The 23,739-nt window shown below is 37.7% G+C and overlaps 1 protein-coding gene across 1 annotated transcript in view; it reads right to left on the bottom strand.

The window, feature by feature from the left end:
- Window positions 1–7,871: 7,871 nt before the first annotated feature.
- TPPP (tubulin polymerization promoting protein) overlaps window positions 7,872–23,739 on the bottom strand; it is a 34,029-nt gene continuing 18,161 nt past the window's right edge. Inside the window, exons 2-3 of the mRNA XM_009084136.1 lie at window positions 14,731–14,884; window positions 7,872–8,389 (exon numbers count right to left, since the gene is read on the bottom strand). Of these exons, the coding sequence (XP_009082384.1) occupies window positions 8,195–8,389; window positions 14,731–14,884 (349 nt within the window). The 3' untranslated portion in view covers window positions 7,872–8,194. The remainder of the gene's footprint in view (window positions 8,390–14,730; window positions 14,885–23,739) is intronic.

Raw genomic sequence — 23,739 nt, forward strand, 5'->3', positions numbered from 1 at the left:
TAAATTTGTTTCCTTTTCCTGAAAAAACCTAGTACAAACTAGTAGTATATGATCCCCCCTTCAAGTTTCTTTTACTTATTTTAAAGATTGAAGAGTAGTAGTTTTAAATTAACAGAAACAAAGACATGGAAATAGAGAATCACTGTTGTGCTCCCCCATAACCTCTTGCCATGGTTACTAAGCGTATTAACCCCTTGGTAGTGGTGGTTCCATCTTTACTAACACCAGTTAGAATTTTGGCACTGACTGCAGTGGGGATAAGATTTTGCCTAGTGTGCACTGGATGGTGCCTGGCCCCCTTCATCAAGTGGTTAAAAATCTTTGCTTAGAATAAGTTTATCTACTGTAGTTAAGATCAAGAAATGCTATGCTCAAGTTGTTCATTTGCAATAATGAAAAGAAGGTTCAGTGTTAAATTAGTGAGAACAAAAGTAAACTTGTAAGGTTAAATGATCATGTAAAATTTTTACCGTGTTGAAAATTTCACAGTGAACACAGTAGGCTAGTACAGCTGAATGTTAATGTTTGCAATGCCTGCAATAATAAATATTGCAGGTAATTATTAGCACACAGCAGCTTCCTGGTTGATGAAAGACAAATGAAAATAAGAACAAGAAATAGTAAGCTTCACTGAAGGTCTTTATCATACTGTACAGTGCTCCAAGGAAGACTACATCAAGACCTATCTCCATATCCCAACTACTTAACAATTAAATTTTAATTAGTGCTCTACGGAATCAAAGACAAAACAGTTTTGCTTCTACATTTTACGATCAGGTCCTGACAGCATGCACATCCAGATCTGTGCAAATGAAGAATCAAAACATCTAAACTAAATTGGAAATGGATGTTGGAACAGCATGGACAAATAAACAAACTAGCAAAGGAATCAAGCATAATGTGGATAAATAAATCATTCATGACTGAAGAAAACAACCTCAAACATTCAAAAATTATACTTCTGTATAAATATATATTTCTCCTCTAATATTTAAATCTGTGAAACATAAATCCTTGCTAAGAATAAACTTCAATATACTTATCCAACATTGACCATTTCTCTGCTTTACAGAATGTAAAGACAAATTACTTTGTATTATAAGCATTATACAAAATTTTTTCCCTGCTGCAATAGTTTGCCAGAGCTGATAAATTCTGAACCCAGCACAAAGATAAACATAAACACACTTTTTTTGCACACTGTAACTTGTTTTGTCTATGACCTTGCAATTTCATACACTACAGTGCTAACAAAAGTAGTTTGTCAACAGGATTTTATACAGGACATCAGTTTGTAGATTAACTGACTTTACACAAAGCCTTTGTAAAGAGCTAGTACATATTTAGCATGAATATTACAAACATACACAGCATTTCAGTTGCATTAATGTAACCCTATTTAACAGAGCCCAGGCTGCATTATTTCACATTATTTAATTACTTTTCTTAAAAATAGCATTTGAGTAAATGCAAGCATACAGAAACTCATCTGATGTAAACTGGAACTTAAAATAATTCACCACTGTGGGGATACAGATTGCCATCTCTTTTCCTTACTTTGTTGATCATCTATAATATGGTTCCTGATCAAAATGTAAAGATGGATGAAGCATGAGTGCATTTTTAGGGCCACATTAATTACCTTGAATGTAACTTTATTCATGTTTCTCATCTTTTCTGAAAAATGTGCAAAGTAATAGAAAAATCTTGAATAAAGATATTTGAAGGTAAGGGCAGAATCATCATGAGTGTTATCCTTAAGACCTTTACAAATGTTTACATCAAAACTCACGTGGTACAGTGCCATAAACTTTACAGTAACTCATAAAAAAAGAGATGCTGTATAACCATATTTGAAAATTAATCCATTGGCTGTTTAGTTGCAATGGAATATGGTAGTAGGTTAACATTCTTCCAAATCAAGTTAGTCAGTTGGGCATTTCAATGCCAATTTCCAAATGTAAGGTATTAAAAAAACCAAAACGGCTCTTCTATAATCTTGCCACTCTTGTATATACATGCCCCAAAGTAGTGCCTGCGTGCATACACATGTGCATGAATAAAAAAGATAAGTTATTTTTTTTAAAAAAATCATTTCAGACTACCAGCATTGCAAATGTCTGTCAAGTATGCCCTGCAAATTGGCTGAATTTTTTATTTTATCAGGCTTGCTCTTGACAAAGTCTGCCTTGAGTGGATGATCAATTACTTTGACTGAAAGAAGCCAATTTAAATGCTTTCTGACAACAAAGCAAAGAGTTATATCTTAAACTTGCTTTGAAATCCACCTTCCCCATAGGGATTTTGAAATAAAATAGCCAAGGATAATATACTGAAAACTATGAAAAAATACCAAATATATTTTAGTTATTTCTCCCTGCAAAAACAAATTACTTGGACAATGAAGACATGGGGGCTCTATCAGCAATATTCTTTTGCTTCCTGAAGCACCATTCTTAGCTGGGACATCATTCAAAGAATGGTTTTTGAGTTTAATGAGCAAGCATGAATGTGACTAAAGGTCTCTCACTAGTTTTAGGATTCTAAAGACTTAAAAGAAGCAATCTTATCCATCATTTCCAGCTTATATTAGGTAAGCCAAATGGGCACTTGGGGGTGCACAAAATGCGCAACTGAATGTCCAAATGCTATTTTATGGGCAAACACTCCAAATACAGGAGGTTCACATGTATGAAGTTGAGGTGCTCCAGACTGGGAGAGTTTCACACAAGTTTGAGAGCTGTCAGGCATTTAATTTTATAAAAGGTCGAAGCAAGACTCAAGTCCATACATATTGTATGACAATCCTGTTTCCTGCTCCCACCTCAATATACCATGACTTAACACTTACTAATTGATGGTGAACAGCTGTGTGCATAGATAGTGAGTGTCAACTTGCTTCCCAAAATTAGGGCAAAGAAAAATACAGGGCCTATGCAGAGCATAATTTTAAATTGTTTCTTGAGAGCACTCAGAGGAAAGCTTGCTTCCACCCTGACTTGCTCTCTCTCTCCTGCTTCCTCACTATGGAGAAACTCATGCCACAGCAAGTCCATGTTAGAATTGCTGAAGAATGGTTTCCCTCAGAAATATGAACAGGGTAAAACCATAGAAGCCTCCTTAGATCTTTACCTTCATGCTATGAAGGGAGAATGGCAATGTCCCCAACAGGCCAAGCTGAACAGCACTGGCTGCAGGACTAGAGTTTGGCCCTAGTAAGATTTAAGGTTTGCATCAACATTTATACGGCTTAGCTACTTAGCTGGATCCAAAGAGTATGTGTACACACACAAACCTACACAAGTCTGGTTCTTTACATTACTTAATACCAACTAATTGACAAGCCAAGAACATAATACTCACACTACACTCAACGTACACAAAGGTGTAGTTATTTTGGCACACACGCAAGGCTAACGGTCAGTTAAGAGGACACATACTAGTGCAACACATTACATTTGCTCTATCATGAAGGTAAAAAGTTTGCTTTTGGCCAGTGCAAACAAAGAATTTTTATTCACGGATGACAGGCACATGCCTCCAGAATACATGCATCACTGAAGGCAGGGTTATGTTTTGAATATCACACATGCAGGCACGAAGAATTAGAATTCATTTTATAACTATGAAAAGCCTTAAGGAAAAAATCTACCAATTACAACTTTAAAGTTTTGGTTTTGGAGGAAGACACACAAGGATTTTCTCTGCAGATGGTTACAGATGGCTGGGATACCTGTCAAGGCTGCAAGCCAAACCCACAGTAATCATTTGCCTTTGAACTATGGCTAATTCCAGCTACCATAAAAAAATATTAATTGAGCCAATAAAGGGAAAGCATGGATGACTAAAAAGATAATTTGTGACCAGAGCTTTGTATAATGGCAAAAAAATTGCCACAGGAATTTTAAATTTAGGTAAGGTCAGTAAAAAGCATACTTCAATCTAAAATATCTTTGAAGGACAATCTCTTTGCTGATAAGAAACACAAGCTGTGACATGTGAGCAGTTTTGAAATCTCCTTTCCCTTCTCTAAGAGAAAAGGAGATAAGAGCTATTGTAAGTTTAAAAAAACAAAAAAGATCGGAGGCTAGATTTTGGCCACTGTCCAATATTCAACATTACCTCTGGGATTCCAAATATTCGATTACAATTAATGACTACTGTTCACATAGAACAGTTGAAACGATATGATTTTACTGTCTGCTTCTCTGTAACACTTTGATAACCACAAAAAGCAGGATAATAATTTTTGTTTCTGATATTTCCGAATTGATAAGGTGGTTGCAAAACTCTCCACAAGTAACTAAATCACATGGAGTGACTAGAGGGAATTAGCAAGCAAGCACTAATAGGAAAACCCCTTTTGACTTCTGCATGTTTTATTTAAAAACTAGGTTATTTTTAGAATATTATTTATAAAGACTATTCATTTGCCTCAGTGAGGATTTTTATTGGTTATCCTCAACCTTGCAAAGGCTTTGATGATCAGGTTAAGCCTCAGTGGACATACAGGTATGATTGTGTACGGCCACAGGATTTATATAAAATCTGAATTTGTTCTTTAAGGCAGTGAGTTCTAGAAGTTACCTGAACTTTCTGATCACATTTCTTTTGGTAGCATGTTCTGCAGTAATGAAAGCAAAAGTAATTAGGGACAACAGCGATGCATAGGACAGCCCTGCATAGTGTAAGATGATGAAAATCAGGCTGGAAAGTTAAATGGAGAGAGTTGAGATGTCCCCAGAGAAAGAGATGAGAGTAAACCTTATTAGACGTCCATGTCCTTACTTCAGACATGACATTTAGTTACAGTCTGGAGCGTGGTGCACAGGAAGAAAATATGCTCTACAACACTAAGGATTGAAAAATGGGTCACCTCCTGAGCTATCCCTTCCTGTCATCTTTGAGGTACCAGCTGTACTTACTGTCCTGAGCAGATGAATAAGTAAATGTAGTTTGCCTCATTCCAAAGCCGTCCTAAAACTTAGAGCTAATAATCAAGCTAGTATTTAGGCTCTTTATTTCCTACAGGTATTAGTGGAAAAGTAAGAGCTTAAGTAGGTGGCTGAACCCCTAATACACAGCTGTCTATGGTGCTTTTATTCATAACCTTTATTTTTCACATCAAGTGCAGTAAAAAAGAAAAATCTTTCCAAAGTACTATCTTTCCAGCTACAACTTTCCTTTGTAACTGTCATATCAGAATGACTTCTTTTCATGCACCTGTTTGAGGTTTAAAACTATCCAACTGTAGAAACAAAGAAAGAAGTGTGTTCCTCAAAATACAATACTGCTATCTGAACCATCTCCTCAGGTCCTGATCCCAAGCTTCCTTTACCACTGAAAGAATTTCAAAGAAGTTTGCATGGGTCCATACAAAATGCTGTGGTTCATGGCAGAGATCTTATACTGCACAAGCAATGCAAAGTAAACTCTGGCAGAACTCCAGCTCATTCCATCTGCCTCTTTTTGAGCAAACAGCGTAGCTCAATTTCTAGATAGTGTCAGCCTGGATCTATCTGCACTCTCAATTCCTTTACATGCCTTCTGAGTGTACTGGTCTGTCTCATCACTTTGAACTAACAACTTAAAACCTAATTGTACCTTAAAACCTTTCTAACCAATCATTCCTCCTTCATGGCAACATTCTGGCATTACTGACTGTATTTGGTACCTGAGAAAGCCTGTCCCTTATGCACCTCAGGTTAAGTGTCACCTGATGTACCAGACAAGGCAGCTAGCTAGCAACAAATGATCTCAACAGTGTGCTGACAGGGCTCTGCAGTATGATGGACTTCACCCTTTATTCGGGCTAGGCCCAGATCTTTTCAGCTACCATTGAGTTATGAGTCAAGTCTTAATGTGAATGGGAAGAACAGGGACACTGGTTTTAGCTGAGGGAACAACAGGGACACTGGTTTTAACTGAAGGATATGTCAAGGATTAGAGGCTCTGCCTTTTTATTCATAAGACACAGGACAATCCTGCAGCCTTCTTCGGGTGCACAGGCACCAGTGACGTAGAAGAAGGTTCTCTACATTTAGACAGTTTACCACCACAGCAAAATAATTTAGCCATTATTTGTATCACATTATGCTATTTTCTGCCTTGGAATGTGACAGGTCACCAGTGCAACACAGGAGTGGACAATCATTTCATGGAAGTTTTTTTTTCAAGAACACCGGATAATTCTTGGAAAGGCTTCACAGAGCTAGACACTTCTCATTATGAGCATCTTAACATACATCAAAATTCTTCCCAGGTAACCAGAGCCATCTGTGGGAAAAGCCATTTAAATCTTTACAAGGACATATGCTGAGTTTTGGCAAACTGCCCTCCCTCTTAAAAAGAAAAGCCAAAATAAACTGTAAACAAACAAAAAGGTCTCTAAGTCCATAAGGAAGTCCTTGCCTTTGTTTGCTATTGTTGTTTTGGTTTCAGGCTGATGTATGGGCTCAAAGGGTCACTGAAGGCAAATTTACAAGAAAGGCTACCATGAAATGTCAGAAGAATAAAATATGAATGGTTTCAGGGCTGAAAACCAGTGCTCTGTTTCCATATATTGGCTAAATTGACTGTTAACCTGCATGGCACATAACAGCACACACTGCCCACCTAAATTTATGTACTCTGAGTGGGATGCTGATAAGGGTGGGGGGAGAACAATATGCCTATTAACCTTTATCCAGAGTTGAACATGAAAATCAGTGCAAGAGCTCTTTTTGAAAGAAAGCAAAGCAAAACTGCAAGCAGCTGGTTTTGAATACTGAAAATCTTATCTTTCCTAACTTTAGAGAAGCAGAGTAATACATGAGGGTACTTGTTCAGCTCTTGTAGAAAATTGGAACGGCCTTTTCTCTCATTTTCAACCAATATGTATATATTAAAGAAGTTATTTTTATTCCTATTAATTTTTTTGGCATTCTGGGCCCTGGGGAGGTCACACACAGCCTGTACCTTAAGCCTGTGGGACTGGTTCTCCTTCTGTAGCAGCAGAAAGCCATTGCCAGCAAGTCTATTACTCCCAAGTTAGACAGCAAAAGTGAACAGAGAATCAAAGCCCTTGGCTTCAAACAAATCTAACATAAAATGCAGCCCAGTTATAATGGCTTATTTTTGTGGGAAAATTGCACTTAATTACATAGATATTAATTGTAAATGTTCTTATTTCACAGGGCCATAAACTTTCCTTACATATGTTAGAGCTTAAATGGAGTATGTGCCAACACATGTGCACAGTAACACTCATTTAACAGCAATCTGATTGGCAGTGTTTAGTCATATTCAATATTTTAAAGCATGTTTAGCTTATTGCCCCCTTAATTTTAAACAGGAGCCAGTGCAAATTTGAAAACAGATTGCAAAAAGCCTTAACAGACTTTTAGTAATGTCTTGCTCCTCACCTCTCAGGTTAGTACAATAGCTTCATCCAAATCCAGCCAGTCAGAACCATGCTACAGTACACATAGTAACAACTATAAAGTATAGACAGGAGGAAAGTAAGGGCTGGTATTTTCCACCTCTTTCTGTTGACATAAAATACTTTAGAACCTATATTGTCCTAGAAGTAGCTTTTTTTTCAGTTTTTCCATGAGTGGTGTATGACATTTGCAGGCTAGCACCTTGTATATTACAACCATACAACTATTACTCCCTAATAGTATATTGTTGAATGTTTTAAGCAAAGTGCCAGATCTCATATAAGACATTTTAAAAAAACAACAAACCCCAAAACAGTAGTCAAATCAAACTGAGTAAGTAATGGGATATTATTCAGAAAAACTGCTATGAAATACCCTCTTTTCAAGAGGTTCTCTTCAACATCCTCAGGGCAACTAGACATTTAGGAATGTTTGAGATATTTTGCTTGAATTGACAAAGTGTGGCATAACTGCTCTTGACTTTGGCTTTGTTGCTTGTTGGTGGGGTATTTATTTTTGTCTAAAGCTCAACAAAATGATGTATTTTTTGTACCTATGTATTTACTTATTTTTGCCAATATATGCATGAGGAATGTAATGAAGTGGCATTGTGCTGCAAGTAGCTCAGCAGATGTTGAAATCAGTTCCAGTTCCTGAAGACAACTTCTTGACAACATAGTCTCAACATTCACAATAACCAAAACATGTGGGATTCATAACATCATTCTTACAAATATATATTCTTTCCCCCTCTGTGCTGTAAACCCTCAGCCTTACTTGTTTCCTTGTACTTTATGATCGTATGTGCCTGCATGCTTATAACCAGATACATATCCTGAAGTATCCACCAGATCTTCTCGGCCAGCTTTGCCTTTTCCTTTCCCACTGGGATCAAACCTCTCTTTGTGAGAACCCGTGAATTTCGTAGTATCTGTAAGGCGTGATACAGTTGGAGATGAAACAGCTTTCTATTGGAAGAAAGAAAAGAAACACACAAGAGAAATCAATTAATACAGGTATTTGTACACAGTACCAGCACTTAAATCTTTGCTAACGATGGAGACTACTATGTAAATACCTACTGAGTTCCAGCAAAAGGATACAAAAAATGTTTGTTTCTTGCTGTTACATACAATGAAACAATCACATAGCCAGGAAGAAAATAGTGCAAATTATATCAAAAACTTTTGAAAGAGACTTTCCATAAGAGACACTTTTGATTAATAATCAAGTTCTAATCACCAAACATATGAAGAAGGCATAGGAGATGGCCATGTTCAAAATTCCTTATGTCAACATCAAAGCATAAAAGCCTAGCTCCACCAATACAGAAAAAGCAAACCAGTACAGCTAAAATTCATTCCTTCAAGAAACAGATTTATTCTAAACTCTAGGATTCATGAGAGAATTAACAAACTAGAAGGACTGAAAGTTATTTTCAATGTTAGCAAACTAGCAGCCTATGAAATGACACTGAGCAGACTTTCCTTCCACTGAGTTGTATCAGGTTCCTTAAAAATCAAATTTTCATTGTCATCAAGACAAAGAAAATTTGACTACACAAACAGAAAAAAGGTATTTCACATAACAATAATATAGAGAGAGCATCAAATGCTAACCTGTGTGCTTGGACTGGGAGCAGTCTCATTGATCCTCAAGTTTATATTTTAAAATCAGAAGAAAAAGGTCACTAAATGAGAAGGGAAAACACACACGACTTTTGCATAGTAGTGGAAATGGAGCTAAAATGAACAAAGACTGCTAAAATCTGAGATTCTTATGCATGCCACCCAGTTAGGATGCATTCTAGATAAAAAAGTGACAGGGACTTCATTGCAGTGAAGTAAATGCTCTGCAAAACCTGCCTTACATCAAAAACCTCATTCCCTCTCTACACATCTTCAGTGCAAATAAAATGTTTATTAATGACATCTAACAAACAGGCTTTCAAAGTAACACATAGCTCTTCCATAGGATGACATGTGTTGAATATGTTTTAATGCCGAACATTCAATTATCAGAAACTTGGAAAAGATGCTTGTAACTGTACCAAGAGGAACAGGATACCTGGATCCAGTCTGACAGGGAATGAGTGCTGTAACTTGTACCTAATGGAAGCCACACATCCTCCATGCCATTTAAAAAGGACCTGTTTTGAGGGAATTTGTCCACATACACAACTATTTACTGAGAATCTCAGGCAGTAAACTTCTGCTTTTTCCCTCCAAACATACCCAACAGTAACATGTACAATACTGCACTGTTCTGCAGTGTTATTTTCATATAGGCCCTGAGGGGAAAGGTGTTATGGAGGTGTGACTTGTCACTATCTGAAAGAAAAAGACCACTGGAGCACTCATTTCTCAAAACAGCATTGCTGAATAACCTTTAGGGACTTCTGCCTTGCAGCCTCAGGGTACAATTTGCAGAAATGCTTATTTTTCTATATTGAAAAATAGAAATGAAGACAATGCTTAGGAAGAAGTATTGGCCTTAATACATATCATTTTCTTGTTCACATTGGTCTACTAGCACCTTAGAACCAGGAAACCTCCAAATGCAAGACAGGCAATATTCAGTATAAAGTTAATGATACTTAACACATATTTACTTTCCTTGTATTTAAATACCACTGCTTTCCAGAAAATCAGTTTTCTCTAGACGTGCATACACAATGTATTCTCACATTAAGAAAGAAGTCTCAGAAACTCTGACTGCCTTTTCCTTTACCAAATTCATTCTCAGGACAGACCACTATTATGAGAACTTGTAAAGGTAAGTTTAATCACTATTTGGAAGCAGAAAGACTACAGCTTCTGCTCCTCTGTTTCAAAGGGGTGTCATGAAAGGTATGAAATTTGCCTCAATACACAAATTACAATAAAAATACATGACAGTTTTTGTACAGTAACATTCTGTAACATACATACTAAAACTTGTGTGAGTACAGTATGAAGAGAAATGCACAAATACTAACATGTAAGAAGAAATAGTAAAATGAGGATAAATAGAGTGGCCCATGTCAATAAAGAAGGATGTTCCCAGGCAACTACTTCCCAGGATATCATTACCGGTGGTGAACTTGAGAAATGTGCTGTTTATTTCAAGACACCTGCATTCTGGTAAGACCACAACACAGATGACTTATCAGAAAAACAAGGTGCATTCTAACAACAAAACAATAGCAATAAGATTGCAGTGTGTCACACTAGTCTTTCCTTTTTCCTTTCCTATTGTTCTGCTGGGGAAAAAAAACCCCACAATTTCAAACCAACAAGGTAAACTGAGGATGGGCAACAGCTTGGCAGATTAAAAAGTATGATCTTTTCCTCCTGAAAAACAGTTAAACAAAACCTAATACCCCAGCACAAGCAACAACAGTCATTATCACCTGCAGCCTGCTGTGACCTGCAGGCAAAATTCCTGCATACTCATAGTCTAGCAGCCTTTTCAGAGTCCACTAACTCATGGAAATTGTATAGACCAAACACTCAAACTGAGAGGTACAGATATATCAGCTGATCCAAAAGGTTTTTGAAGCAGACCCAACAGCAGACAGGCTGCTAAGGCTTTTGTCCTTTCTGGTGTGATACAGGGGACACTCACACCTCAGTAGAGGAACTGGGGTGGGGAGTGGGGAACCACACTGTGGGCTAGAGTATCATGACACCCCCTCTGTCATTATTCTTCTGAGGACTGAGTGACTCACCTACTTTTTAAAGTCACAGTCCAAATTACAATCATATATTGCATGCTGATTATTAAGAATTTGACCTGATCTGCAGAGTGTTCAGGTGACTGAAAAGTACAGATAATTGCAATTTTAAGTGATAGGAAAGCCATCCTAACTGCTAGAAATTATGCATAATGAAAAAAATCTTGCTATAGTAATAAAGCTCTAGTTATAATTACAAACCTGTGACCAGCTCTTATTCTATCAAGGATCCTTAAAAGAACCTGCCTGTCCCCATAGCATCAGATAGTGTTGGGTGACACTATTATTCCTTTTTTTCCCTTTTATATGAACTCTAAGTTCAGGCTCAGCTGACTCTGATAGGTCTTGCTGATTCTCACTAGTGCCTGGAATACTGTATCTAGAAACTGGAGATCTGTAGGTGGAACAGATCTGCAAATTTTTGTTGCCAGAAGTAACAAGCTTCCAGCCTTCTCTATCTCAGTAATCTCTGTTCACTTAGTCAACAGCTGTTTCTCCTTCTTCACCTTGTGTAGCTTGGGTTTTTCCACAAGAGAGGCCATCACTGCCCTGACCTCCAGGAAGATGCAGGAGCTCTCTGCAGCACAGGACCTGGATACAGGACTCCTTCCTACTAAGCCAAAGACTCTGATGTGCTAATGGCAGTCCTGTAGACTTTTACTACATCTTAATGGATGTCCATGTGCTGGAAAGTATGCCCTGCAGCTTTTTCAGGCTAGCTTTTTCAAGCAGATCCACATAGTCTTAAGTGGAATTTCTAGGCCTCTTCGCACTTCTGCTGCAACAACTACTATGTCTCATTTGCTGCACACTGTGGGCTGCATTCTGGCTTCTTTGCTCTGTCCCTAACAGGTCCATTTTTCTAAGAATATGATCTTGCCCACATCACCATCACCCTGAGCACCCATCACCTAGCTTTGAAAGTGCTGTTGCTGTTGTACTGCCCTGCCACCCACACCACTCTCATGGGGAATTTGACTAGACTGGGCCCTGAACAACCTGATCTAGCTTTGAAGTTAGCCCTCCTGTGAGCCAAAGGTTTAAATGAGATCATCCCAGGTCCCTTGCAGTTATAATTATTCTGCCTTTCTGTGTCACAAACCCTGATGAATATACACTAAAGTTGTAAAATTGGCTTTATTTTAAGAGCAAGCAATGACTAAAGCAAGTACGTGTTCTACAGGAGGTGTACAAATGCATTCAGCACAGTTACAGCACACAGTTTTTGGTACAGGAAAAGAAAGAACCTCAGGCTTGCTCTTGTAGTCTTTGTGTAGGAGTGAGGACAACTAAAAACACAGACTTTGTGTATGTTTGATTATAAGCTGTCAAAGACACATGACCTTCACTGTATTATTCTATTGACCGATCACTACCAAATGAGCTAATAAAGCTACTGGCTTAATTAACCCATATCACTTCCCTGTTGTTTTTCTTCCCGTGTGACCAAGCCAACCTACACCTTCTGTTGCAAATTAGAAAGCAGCCCAAAATTCACTAGGTTTCAATGTCTGGCTGCTGAGCCTTTCCAGCCACATCAACCATAAACAGGAATTTTTGTAATCTTCCAGCATTCTAAAGGAGAAGAAAAAACAAAAATAACGAAATATTCTATCACAACATACACGAAAATCCTCATTGTCTGATGTGAAGGTAAACTTTCCAACTGTCCTGTAGAAGCAGTTGTTTCCCCAGGCTGCCATTCAGTACACACATACTGCCCTCTCCTGCCTGCCTCCCCAAAACACAGTACAAAACATGAGTTAAGACACAAAAATCCTACTGAATTATACTTATCTACAAGCTTCACTTAATCATACTTTCAACTTCTACCCTAATATATTTAGATTAACCTGTCAGCAGCCACACTGAAGTTTTTTGTCTGAAACCGGAACCAAATCCACACGATCTGCAGCAGAGATGTACAGAGCAGGGCACAGACTACATGGCATGACTGAGTTATCCTAGAACAGTTTAAGAAAAGCTGCACATAACTCCATCAAACCATATAGAAAGCAGACCAACTTCAAATTTCCAGGATATAGACTTCAGAAAGTCAACAAAGCATTAGACTGTTTGTATATAGATTTCCTATCTGCATTCCTGGGTTGCAGGGGGAGAATGGCCATGTATTCATTTATTTATTTTAATGCTTTCAACAGTCAAGTGTGCAGGTCATTTTTACCACCCAGGAACTAAATTAGCATGATAAAACAAACATGACATTTTGTTTTACACACACACTCCCAGCCTACACTCTCCCTCCCTCCTTTTGAGATCCACCTCCTGCCCCTTACTTTGCCAGGAAACAGGAGAGAATATTGTGATGCCCTTTTCTTTACTTCTCCAACTCTCCCCAGAATGCAGATACAACAGGAGTACAGGCAAGCCTCACACTGCTGGCTCATATTCCCCCTCCATTCTTCTCCCCCTGCTGCTGGCATACTCATATACCTGTGATACTACCGTGCATCTGCAAAGCTCTCTCATCACCCTGTCCTCCACACAGAAAGAAGCTGTTTCTTTAGCAGCAGACACTGATCATTTCAATATCTAACTGCTGAAATACCAAAAATGGAATCAGGAGTGAACCTCAGAAGAATGTGCACAATTCAAAGGGAGAATCCTTGAACAAATGAAGAAGTTATTCAAACTTACTAAGAGGAGTGACAAGCAAGTAGGAAAGTTCATTAAGTCTGTAACAAAACTACCACTTGTTTCAAATGAGTGCAAGAGTAACAAAATAAAATCTTGTAAAAAACCTGACAAATTGTACAACTCAAAAGAGATCTCTCCACTTGACATTTACAATGTTCACTTGTGCAGAACCAGTATCTGAAAACAGTACATTTTCATTCACAGAGCCACAGCCAAAATTCAGGAGGCTCACAAATTTTAACCAGATTTACTAAACTGATAGAAATATTCAAGTTGTGGCAAACACTCCAGTATCTCCTTAACTACTGGGTCAAAGCTCACCTAGCCTAGGCATTTAAAAGGACAGCCAAATTTATGCACAGTAGGAATTACAACTTCCTTTTCATATACAAAGCTTAATATCAACATTTTAAAATGAAAAAGAGCACTATAGTTCTGAGAAACCTGAAACAAACAAAAAAACAAAGACCAGACGACATGATAATTATTCCTAGATTTTCAATGCTCTGGGATTCACATGGTGTAATTAAATGTATTTTAGGATGTCTTTGCTTTAGTCCTTTTGGTAATTTCACACAAAATCTTAGAACTGTTTCATGAGGTTCTAAATTTAATTATCTTCTACTCTTTTTGATTTGAATACACCACTCTTCATGAATGTTTCTTTGATCTAACCATACATGAGAGCTCTGAATTTTCCTGACAGTGCTGCTAGGTGGTACTACAATTCCTCTCAGGAGCAATGACAGCCCCACACAATACACACAGTAGTGCAGTACTCAGCTGTTGCATAATCTTTGCTCCCATTCTGCTCAGCAGTTGCTGCCTTCAGGTTCACAGAGGAATTCAATATATGGATTGTAAAGGGAAACAGGTCAATATAACAACACTGCAGTAGAACAAATAGAACAATCATCTGTTAGATCAGTAACATACCGTTACTCCAGATATAATCGGGGCTTTTCCTTCAATTAGTTTATATATTTCCTGAACTGCTTCCTCATCACTCTTGTCTTTAAATCGCTTCTTCGAGAGTTCTTGAAGAGCTTCCTTAAACTGCTCAAAAGTGATAGTTCTGCAAGACTTTCCCCTGTTGAAACACACAATGATTTAAAGAAATTACAAGAGAGCACAACAAGCATTCCAAGGATACCAGAATGGTTTCAGTTTACTGCAGTGAAGAACAGAACTGCAGTAACTGCAACAGAACAGGAAAACCCATGCAGCCCATTTATGGTGTCAAATAATACACATCCTAGGAACATCACTTTCTTTTTTGTGTACATCAGTATGATAGCACCTTAGAAACTTCCCCTGAGAACTTCAGAAATAAAGAGGAAGTGAAGGGGCCTGGCCTGCTGTCAGACTGCTCTTCAAATCAAAGTCTCATTTGGCTGATCACTTGTAAAGCCTACATGCATAAAATGAGAGCCGAGGCATCTTAGGTGACTTCTGTTATTTACTATCTTTTTAATCCTCTTTGAATAAATGGTTATCATATTATTCATAGGTCACTATTCATGTATGCACAAGTAAATTAAGAATCATGCTGTTGTATAAAGCAAACTATTGAAAGCATTTAGAAACTTGAAATTCCTCCTCTACTAAAGACTGACAAATTTTTAAGTGACTCATTTAAATTCAATACTTGTTTTCCTTCATGGATCATCACCTTCATAAAATATTCACAGGTGCATGAAAAACACAATAAAGCAGTCCAATAATCTCATGAACTCCCCAGAAATTCAGAGCTGAATACTTGCTGTTGTGTTCACTAATAGGAAGACCATATTTCCACACTAGTAAATTACTTGCTTACATTTACTTCTAGTGGAGAAGATTTTGCTATAGCAGTGTACAGTGCAAAATTTGACTAGTGAGAAATTCACACTTCACTAACATGAATTTATACTGTCATTCCTGCAGAACTTTTACACCCACCAGACCAAAGGGTTCAATTGATCGAATTCTTGCAAAGTCTGCATTCCCTGCAGAGATGTGTTTAACCAAAAGAAGGTTAACACATGCCTGTTTTCTAGCATTTTAAAATACTCAGTTTAGACAGGAGATAAATGGTAGAGTTCACACTGTTCCTTTCTTTTTATTTTTAGGGTTTCTCATTTCAAAACTCAAGTATGAGGCCACAGCACTAGTGAGACCGCTCATCATTAAAAAAATGCATTATTTATTCTTTTTTATGAATTATAGTAGACATAAAACACACCTTTACCTGCATTGGTAAATTACAGATTCCCCAATCTTCAGAATAAGAATTTACACCCCAAAATTTAATCATATGGTTTCAGTTAAAATTTTACAGATCAAGTAGAAACACTTTCAAAAAGATATTCTCATACTCATGCTGATATAATCTTAAATAGTGTCATCTTTAATAGCAGAAAATATTTACAATACTATGAAAGTAAAGTAATACTTGAGAGTCCACGTTGCTGGGATACATGCTACTACAAGAGTTTTGTTTGCTCCTTGAGCATTTTTTTTTATGCCAATTTAGAGAGCATTTCAAGCAAATCAGAAAAAAAAAATATAACCAGCCACCACCACACAACCCAGACCAGTCCTTTCAACAGCGACAGCTGTTTATATAGGAATAAACAATAGACACTAGAATAGCGTGCACTGGCAACAGAAATCTTGGGCTACAAAAATCATGTGTAGAAATCTAATTTTAATGCAAGTGTCAAAATGGCCACTGCAAAGAGCAGTTCAACTGCCATTGATTTGTCTTTGATCTTATCTTAGACACCTTCAAGGTCAAATCCCCCTCAGCTGGACAGTGCCTCCACTAATGGAAGGGGGAAGTGAAATTTCTGGTTTCAAAACCAACAGTTAGGAAGTGACTCCTACTTCAATTAATTAAACACAAAATGAAATTTTACCTCAGGCTTTTAAAACAAGAAGAAATTTGTTATTCGCACCAAAATTCAACAATAATAGAATCCTGTACATAACCGTCCATTACTAGCATTCTGTATTTCAAATACAGACCAACATTTGAGCAAATCTCAACAATCCCCACAAAACAAATTTTATCTGTTTTTTGACCAAACATTTCTGTTTGCAACTACTTGTCTGTTTTAGGTGAAGCATGTGCTGGAGTATCTCATGGAATTAGCTAGTAAAAGAACATCATGACAGTGGAAATGAAGAATATAATCCAGTATTTCATTAATCAAAAAGACACATGGAATAAACTGCAATTAACTACTTGGAATTTCTCCAGGATTCTCATTAATAGGATTAACATCTCTCTTCTGATGAAACATGTCCAAGAACTTTCAACTAGCTCAAGAGGTCAGGACTTCATTTGGTTTTGCCTTTCATTTAGAAAAAAGACAGCATTGGCAGGAACTGTAAAGCTTCAGCATAGCAACACCCTAAGGCCCTTGTTCACTACAGACTCACAGCCAAGTCTACCATACAGACCTTTCAAAGGCAATTTTCTGTAGCACATAGGTTTAGTTTGGATCATCAGTCAAGATCATTGCAATGGGAAAGCCAATTATCACTTTCAGCAAAACCCGATGAAATTCATGTTGACTCCTTTATTTTGATAAACACATGAAGAATTTTTGGTTACACACTTGTTAAATACAAGAGCATGATTTTTTTTTTTGTGTATTACAAGGAAAAACACATAAATAAGGGTGCTGAGGGGAACAAAGAACATCTGGTCTAAGACACGTATACCTGCCTCTCACATTTGGTCTTTTTCCCTGTCACACTTACACGGAAATGAGGAGGTTTTCCCCCTCCAACTTAAAGTGTAAGCAAAAGCAAAAACTGGATATGTATACAACCAATGTAGTATTGCAGCTGGACCCCAAAAGAAAGAGAAATATGCATCATGGGTGGTATTTTTTATCAGCAAACAACATTAATTGGAGTGCACTAAAAACAGGATTGGGAGTAAAGCAATTTTTGCAGTTATATCCACTTTCCTAAATAAAGCAGCTTTGACTTATTATCAAACCCACTTGTAAAGCATCATAATTAACTCAAAAACTCTACAGTTGCAACATACATCAAGTCTTGCGGAAATCCCTCAGAACAGTTGATAAATTCACAATGTGTTCTGGCACTTCTGGTATGTCAGATATGGTATGTGTATGTCATGTACCACAGCATCTAAATTACCATGTAGCAATCCTACACCCCTCCTGTCCTTGGAGTCAGGTCTCAAAGAGCTCTAAGCAGTTACTGTCATCATTATTACTAATTAGGACAGGATGCTCCTACTCTCTCTTCTGTCTGTACAGTCAGCAAAGTCCAGAGGAGGGTCACGAAGTTGAGAAGAGGATTGGAGGTCCTTCCCTATGAAGACAGGCTGAGAACATTGGGGCTGTTCAGCTTGGAGAAGAGAAGGCTCCAAGAGACGTTACTGTGGCTTTTCAGTACCTGAAGAGATCTTTTAAGAAAGATGGGGGCAGCCTTTTTCAGCAGGGCCTATTGTGATATGACATGGGTTAATGGTTGCAAATTAAAATAGGGCAGATTTAGACTGGCTATAAGGAAGACTTTTTTTAGGAGGGTGGTGAAACACTGGAATAGCTTGTTCAGAGAAGTGGTACATGCCCCATTCCTGGGGACATCCAAGGTCAGGTTCAATGGGGATCTGAGCAACCTGGCCTCATGGAATATGTCCCTGCTCATTGGGGCAGGTGTGTGTGTGGGTGGGGGGTAGTATTCAACTAGATGACCTGCAAAAAGTCCCTCTAACCCAAACTAATCTATGAAAAAATATAATACTATGGACACTGCATGACACACAAGGCAGTCATACCCCCAGTTTATTTCCATCATTTTTAATGGCCTGTTCATATTCAGGAAACCCCTTCCTAATACCAGCTTTTCAGAGGTCATGAAGTTGAACAAAAAACCCAAAAAAAGCACCACAAAACCCCACAACTATAAAACCCAAAAGAACCTAATTTCTTTCTATTAAGCAAATGTTACAAAGAATCAACTTCTTTGTGTGTATTTGTAACTTGTTTTTAGAAGCTCATTATAAATATCTCGTTGCCATGAGAATAACAAAACAAATATATTCACTTCCATTTTCCAAGTGTTACAAGTTCAAACAACTCCTCTACAATTAAGTATGGCAAGGGTGATCACTCAGCTCTTAACACTACTCTCTTAGGTTTAGCACTTGAGAGAGTTAATACAGACCTAGAATGAAGATAAAATACTGTACATTAAAAAAAATTACTGGACACTGGAAACTAAAATTAAGACTATCTGACCAGAATATGAGAGAAAATGGAAAACAGTAACAAAAGAGGGAAGGTGGGGGGGAAAGACTTTTACAAAACCAGGCATCATAAAGTTGGCTACCTCAATGAAAAGAACAAAATATATATGAGGGACATTAATAATAATTTTTAAAGCCCTGTATTTTATTATGACACAAAGAAATCTTTATGTTTAGAAAAGATACATTGTTACATACCATTCTATTTTAAGCTCTGCTTCTTAAAACAGACAGAATTACTATAATGCATCATCCTTCAGTGAGGAAACAGTGTGCTCAAGGTGCACTAATGACAGGCTTTTGTATCTAATGCCTACCTTTGGGAACAGAACGAACATACTCATAAGAATTTTAGGAAGCCTGTCATCACATCCTTCTCCTTGATGGGTCTCTTCACATGTAACCGCTACAAATGGGGAGATTGTGAACTAAAGCTTGAAATCCTCAGTTTGCTCTTGGGAGCCCAAGCTCACATATCAGTTCTGAGTCTGGACATCAGCACAGTAAAAAAAAGTGTAAAAAGATCAAACATTTTGCCCAAAATAGATTGGAATAGCAAGTGATGTTCATGGCCAAAAGTCACAAACTAAAGTTAATTCCATGGGTAGCTAACCAGGCTGGCAGAACCTTGTAATCTAATGGACTTATTTAACATATCCTATGAAGGTCTGGGTTTTGAAACATATCAGTCAAGGACAAAATAAAAACATTCAGATATACAATGCAAAACACTTAACTGAAAAGAGAACACAATCTCTTGGATAAAACCAAACAATGTATGACTAGCCCAAAGCACAGGCACATGTAGAAGTCTGGCAAATACAGCTGAAGGGAGAAGGGCAGGGGAAGAAAGCTACTCTAATACAATACTATCAGGTTCTTTGCACTGCACTAACAGCTCTAAAGAGAAGTGGTTGCAAAACAACCCCAACAATTAAGATAACAAAACTTGAGAAATTGCCTTGCATCAGAAACTTCTGCTCAATTAATGGGTAAAACTGGGATATTGAAATTAGACATCTGGATGATGATGCAAACAAATCGTTAGGAAAGTTGATTCTGTTCCAGAAGACACCCACAAAAAATGATCCTAGGAAGGAGCTACAACAGAGATCTTCAGCTAAGGTAGTGGTCACTTCTGTGATGCAGGCACCTTTAAGGGCATGGCTATTTACCAGAAGTGGATTCTCTTGAGGGAAAGAGAGAACATCAGATAACCTTCTCTCTCTGTAACATCTAGCCTCTTTGCCAAGTCAGACTTTAGGAGCTGAACTAGATGGCTTCACATACCCCTCACCACAAGGTAATGCCACAATCAGTTTTCCAGGAATGCAAAACAACAAGAGAAGCAAAATGCAGTATAAAACTCTCTACCACAGCAACAGACATGACTTGCAGAAACCTCCCTGGGAGTGGACAGCAAGGGTAGAACACCTCACATCACTCACTGGGGAACTGAATCTGGAAAGGCCAGTTCCCCTCCAGGTGTTTTTTGTCTCATTACTGAGGTAAAGCAGAGTGTGCTTAGTTTGTTCTAAGTATCTGAAACCAGGACAGCTTATGAACTGTCATGTTGTGAAAATATGAAGCAAGAGGCCTTCAGCAGCTCACAAAACCAGCAGTTGATATCTTTATCAGGCTTTACTGCAAGTTAAATATTTTAGGCTTCTTCCATGAAGACTCTCTTTTCTGATACTTGAAGTTAACATTTCTCTCCTCTTGGCTTTGTTTTAGTAGCATTTCCTTCCTATGTGCTTCATTCCTGGTAAGAATTCATTTCCATTACAATAAAATCTGAAATTAAAAAATTACAAAGCCAATAGGTATGAGCCTATCAGATAAAAGAGTATTGGGAAGGGAATGAAGGGGGGACTGGAGAAAGAGTATGAGTTGGCAAAACCATTCCTAAGTAAAAGCCTCTAATGAAAAGCAAATCCCAAAACAAGTTAAAGGAGTTAAAGAGATTAATGGGTCTTATGGAGGATGAGGAAAAGAGAAAGTCCAAGCAGAAAGTAGGTCTGATGGTTATACAGGGCTTAGAGGAGGATATGAAATTAGCTTAAAAGAGTAGCAAAATCCACTTATTTCACACTCGTTTGCATTTGTTTTCAGTTTAAGAGAACAAAAATAATGCTGCATTTTAATATTTAATTATAAAGATCCATGTAATGATTAGCTACTGATAAAAAGCTGCAAAGGAAGTATTAAGAAAAATCAGTGAAACCTGAAGAAAGCACATGCCCCAACTTAAATCGAAGGAGTTTGCAAGTGTGTTTCTCCTGACACGTACATATCAAAGTTTGAAAAGAGGCAGAAATATGTGCTGCCAGGTAGTCTGGGAGTAATTCAACTTTTTGTTGTGAAAGAAGAGATCTTCTGGCTGTCAATTCCCTGGAGTCTACACAGAGAATGTAAAAAATGTATACACACAATGGATAAGAGAGTAATTTTATCACAAGTGCATTACTTTTATCTTTAGAATGCTGTCTGCTTCTCCAAAAGAATCCAAGAAGTGACATGAAACTTACAGGTAATGTTGTTCAGTAACACAGAAATCCATCTTTTGGGTGCACAATGGACTGGCACTATTTGTCACCACAACTTGGGTGGAAGTTATGATATTAAGGGAGATGGCGGGGTGAGCGACGTCAGCAGCATAGTTAGCCAAAATACAGAAAGATGTAGGAAATTAAGATCAATTAAAAGAAGAGTCTGCAGACAGGTCTTAGACCAAAATGGCAGAGGACAAACTACTGCTGAAGCAGAAAGATGATGCCTCAATCAGGTTTCTGGCATACATGCCGGTTTCTTCTCCAGAGGGTTCAATTTATTTGCCATTCTCTTTGGTTCTTGCCATCTTAAGGATATGCACTGTCCAAAATTTGTAAATCCAAGAGGATGATGTTGTAGTGCTCATTAAGTCAGCCTCATACAAAAAAAGGAAAGGTTAAGGACAGCTGAATATTTACTAACAGTTCTCAATAGTTAAAAATTTCAGCCATCAGTCTTCCCCAGGCTGTGATGAGCTTACTGCACAAGCTAGTGGTAAGAAGCTATTTTCATATAATAATACTTACCATTTCATCTTCAGAGAGCTGAGAAAGTTGATACAGCTGCTATGGCTTCAAGAGCTCTTTCTGCTGTTGAAGTGCAGGGGCTTACAGCAAAGGCAGTACAGCTGAGAGGACAGTGCAAAGAACCAACATCACCTGTACTTTTGCTACCAGTTAAAGCAGTGCACATGAACTCAGTCTCATAATCCAGGGAAAGAAAAGTAAGATACACAGATAAGGCATCCTTCTAGAGTTAACCAGCAATCCCATGTGAGCTGACATGTCTCATTCATGTCCCAGAACAAAACAAAACAAAACAAACCAGCAGCTAGGTTTATTTTGATTCACTCTTCCCAGCAGTGTGAAAATATTTGGTTAAAAATGAGACCAGACAACATACAATGAAACATCCAAAGCAAACACTGTTGAAGGAAAACTAGAATACTGTCACAAGCTGTGACCCTGGCCAAGGCCAACGGCCAAACATCCTCTAAGCAGAAGTGAATGCGTTTGATCCCAAGCAGTCAATAGAAACTACACAAAATTGTTCATAAGTACAAACAAATAGAGATTCTCAAGGACAGCCTTCAGATTACTAGCTATTTTTCAGGACTTCTCTTATATTGTTAACCTGAATTTATATGAATACATGACATTCAGACATAGGAAAAGAGACATAACCTAATGAACTTTCATGTCAGCACCCAGTTCCCTCAGGCTTTTGGTAACCAGTAACCTTCCTTACTGCTTTCTCTCTACATAGAGTATCAATGTTTTGACTGTGTTGACAATCAGGGGAGATATTACCTGCTTAGGTGAGATCAGTTAACCAAGAATAGGACATGACATTTGATAGAAGAGAGAAAAATGAAATCTCCATGGTAGAAAACAAACAGTTGCATAAGACAGTGCTGTTTCCATTAATGAGACCCAGAACAGAAAAGTTCAGTATCTCACTAAGAACTAGATATGGAATGATTATATGGTATGACATCCTACTCGATTTAGAGAAAATTCAAACACAGGGGGTCAAAGAACAATGGCATTATTAAATAGGACTTGACATAGTAAGATCTTAACTCATTAAGTCTCAAGATAGTAGAGCTTCAATTATGCTTTCAATTAAGAATTCAATTGGTCCTTAAAAGTAAACCATTGCACAAGGAACAGAATAATAACTGTATCCAACTCTTTATTATGGAACAACAGCAAGGATCCAAGCTTCTTTCTAGCAACACAACATCCAAAAGCTTCTTTCCTCTCAGTTTTTCCTTAAAATTACATTCAAAAAAACCCCTACTTTTATGGACTGCTAACTTTACTAGAATTTCTTCCTTGTTTTCCTACTTGGATTTTATAATGTTTCAGCAAAAAGCCTAGCTCTGTATCCATATAATGTCTAATACTGAAGCATTTTTAATTCCCAGGCAGGAATTTTATAGCTACCAAAATGGCCATTTTGCCTATGTTGGGCCAATCCACATCAGAGCAGCATGAAAAGAACAACACAAAATGGTGGCAAGGCAAAGGGCAAGTATTGTGGGAACATGTTTTTAAATCACTGTGAAGCTCAAATAAAACTGCAAGTGCAATTTAAACATTTTATTGTTTGTTCCT

The sequence above is a fragment of the Acanthisitta chloris genome, unplaced genomic scaffold (genome assembly GCF_000695815.1).
Source record: "Acanthisitta chloris isolate BGI_N310 unplaced genomic scaffold, ASM69581v1 scaffold21470, whole genome shotgun sequence".
In the NCBI taxonomy this organism is placed as follows: domain Eukaryota; kingdom Metazoa; phylum Chordata; class Aves; order Passeriformes; family Acanthisittidae; genus Acanthisitta; species Acanthisitta chloris.